At 47.7% G+C, this 887-nt stretch overlaps 1 protein-coding gene across 1 annotated transcript in view; it reads right to left on the bottom strand.

Annotated features, from left to right (window-relative positions):
* Positions 1–256, bottom strand: part of LOC106527311 (skin secretory protein xP2-like) — a 7264-nt gene extending 7008 nt beyond the window's left edge. The window contains exon 1 of the mRNA XM_014022148.1: positions 82–256. Coding sequence (XP_013877602.1) covers positions 82–256 — 175 coding nt within the window. The remainder of the gene's footprint in view (positions 1–81) is intronic.
* Between the last annotated feature and the right edge of the window lie 631 nt (positions 257–887).

Here is an 887-nt window from a genome sequence, read left to right as displayed (position 1 = left end):
CGCCCACAGGAACCAGAGCTGGAGCGCCCACAGGAACCAGAGCTGGAGCGCCCACAGGAACCAGAGCTGGAGCACCCACAGGAACCAGAGCTGGAGGGCCCACAGGAACCAGAGCTGGAGCTGGAGCATGAGGTCCAGCATCAGAGGGGTGGGAAGGGTGGGTCTCAGAATCTCCCAGAGCTGCCAGCTCTGAGGGACACCCTGAAGAAAAGAGTTCCTTCAGGACAGCCAGCTGGCGCTGCATCTTCTCCACCATTCTCTGGATGCCAACCTAAGTGCAGTCTGACTCAGGGCCACCACATGAAAAAAAATTCTCCACAACCCTCCTGGTGCTGGAAACAAAAAACTCACCTCGGTCTGCTGGGGTTCAGGTGTGGTCAGATCCTTCTGTTATGAATGAGCTTGGTTGATTAGAACCCCAAGATGCAGAACTGAGTGAGGTGGCAAAAAGGTGATTTATTAAAACAAAACAAAGGTGCTGACATGGCAGCAAACAAGAACAAGGGATTTGGGCAGGAACAAGAACATGGACATGGACATCAAACAGAGAACAGAGAACAAGAGAACAAGAACAAGGATCTGACAAAGACTGAGGACAAAGGACAGAATATAAAGGAAGAACTAATGAGGTAAGACAAGAAACACCTGGATCAGGTGTGAGTGGGCGGGGCTAGAGCAAAAGGCAGACAGGAGGAAGAAAACAGGAGGAAAAGACAGAAAACTTAGACTAAATCATAAGCACAGACACAAATCATGACAACCATGTAATGTTTTGGTGAGACTAGATAAGTGTATCATGGTATTTTTATTTCATTTTTTTTTCAATTTAGACTAGACCGTAGATAGGCCCTGTTTTGTTTAGTGTGTTTCTTTTGTTTGGCTCCACC

This window comes from Austrofundulus limnaeus, unplaced genomic scaffold, assembly GCF_001266775.1.
Source record: "Austrofundulus limnaeus strain Quisiro unplaced genomic scaffold, Austrofundulus_limnaeus-1.0 Scaffold319, whole genome shotgun sequence".
Taxonomy (NCBI): domain Eukaryota; kingdom Metazoa; phylum Chordata; class Actinopteri; order Cyprinodontiformes; family Rivulidae; genus Austrofundulus; species Austrofundulus limnaeus.
Note: the sequence above shows the minus strand (reverse complement) of the source record. Positions and strands in the feature narration are given on the sequence as shown.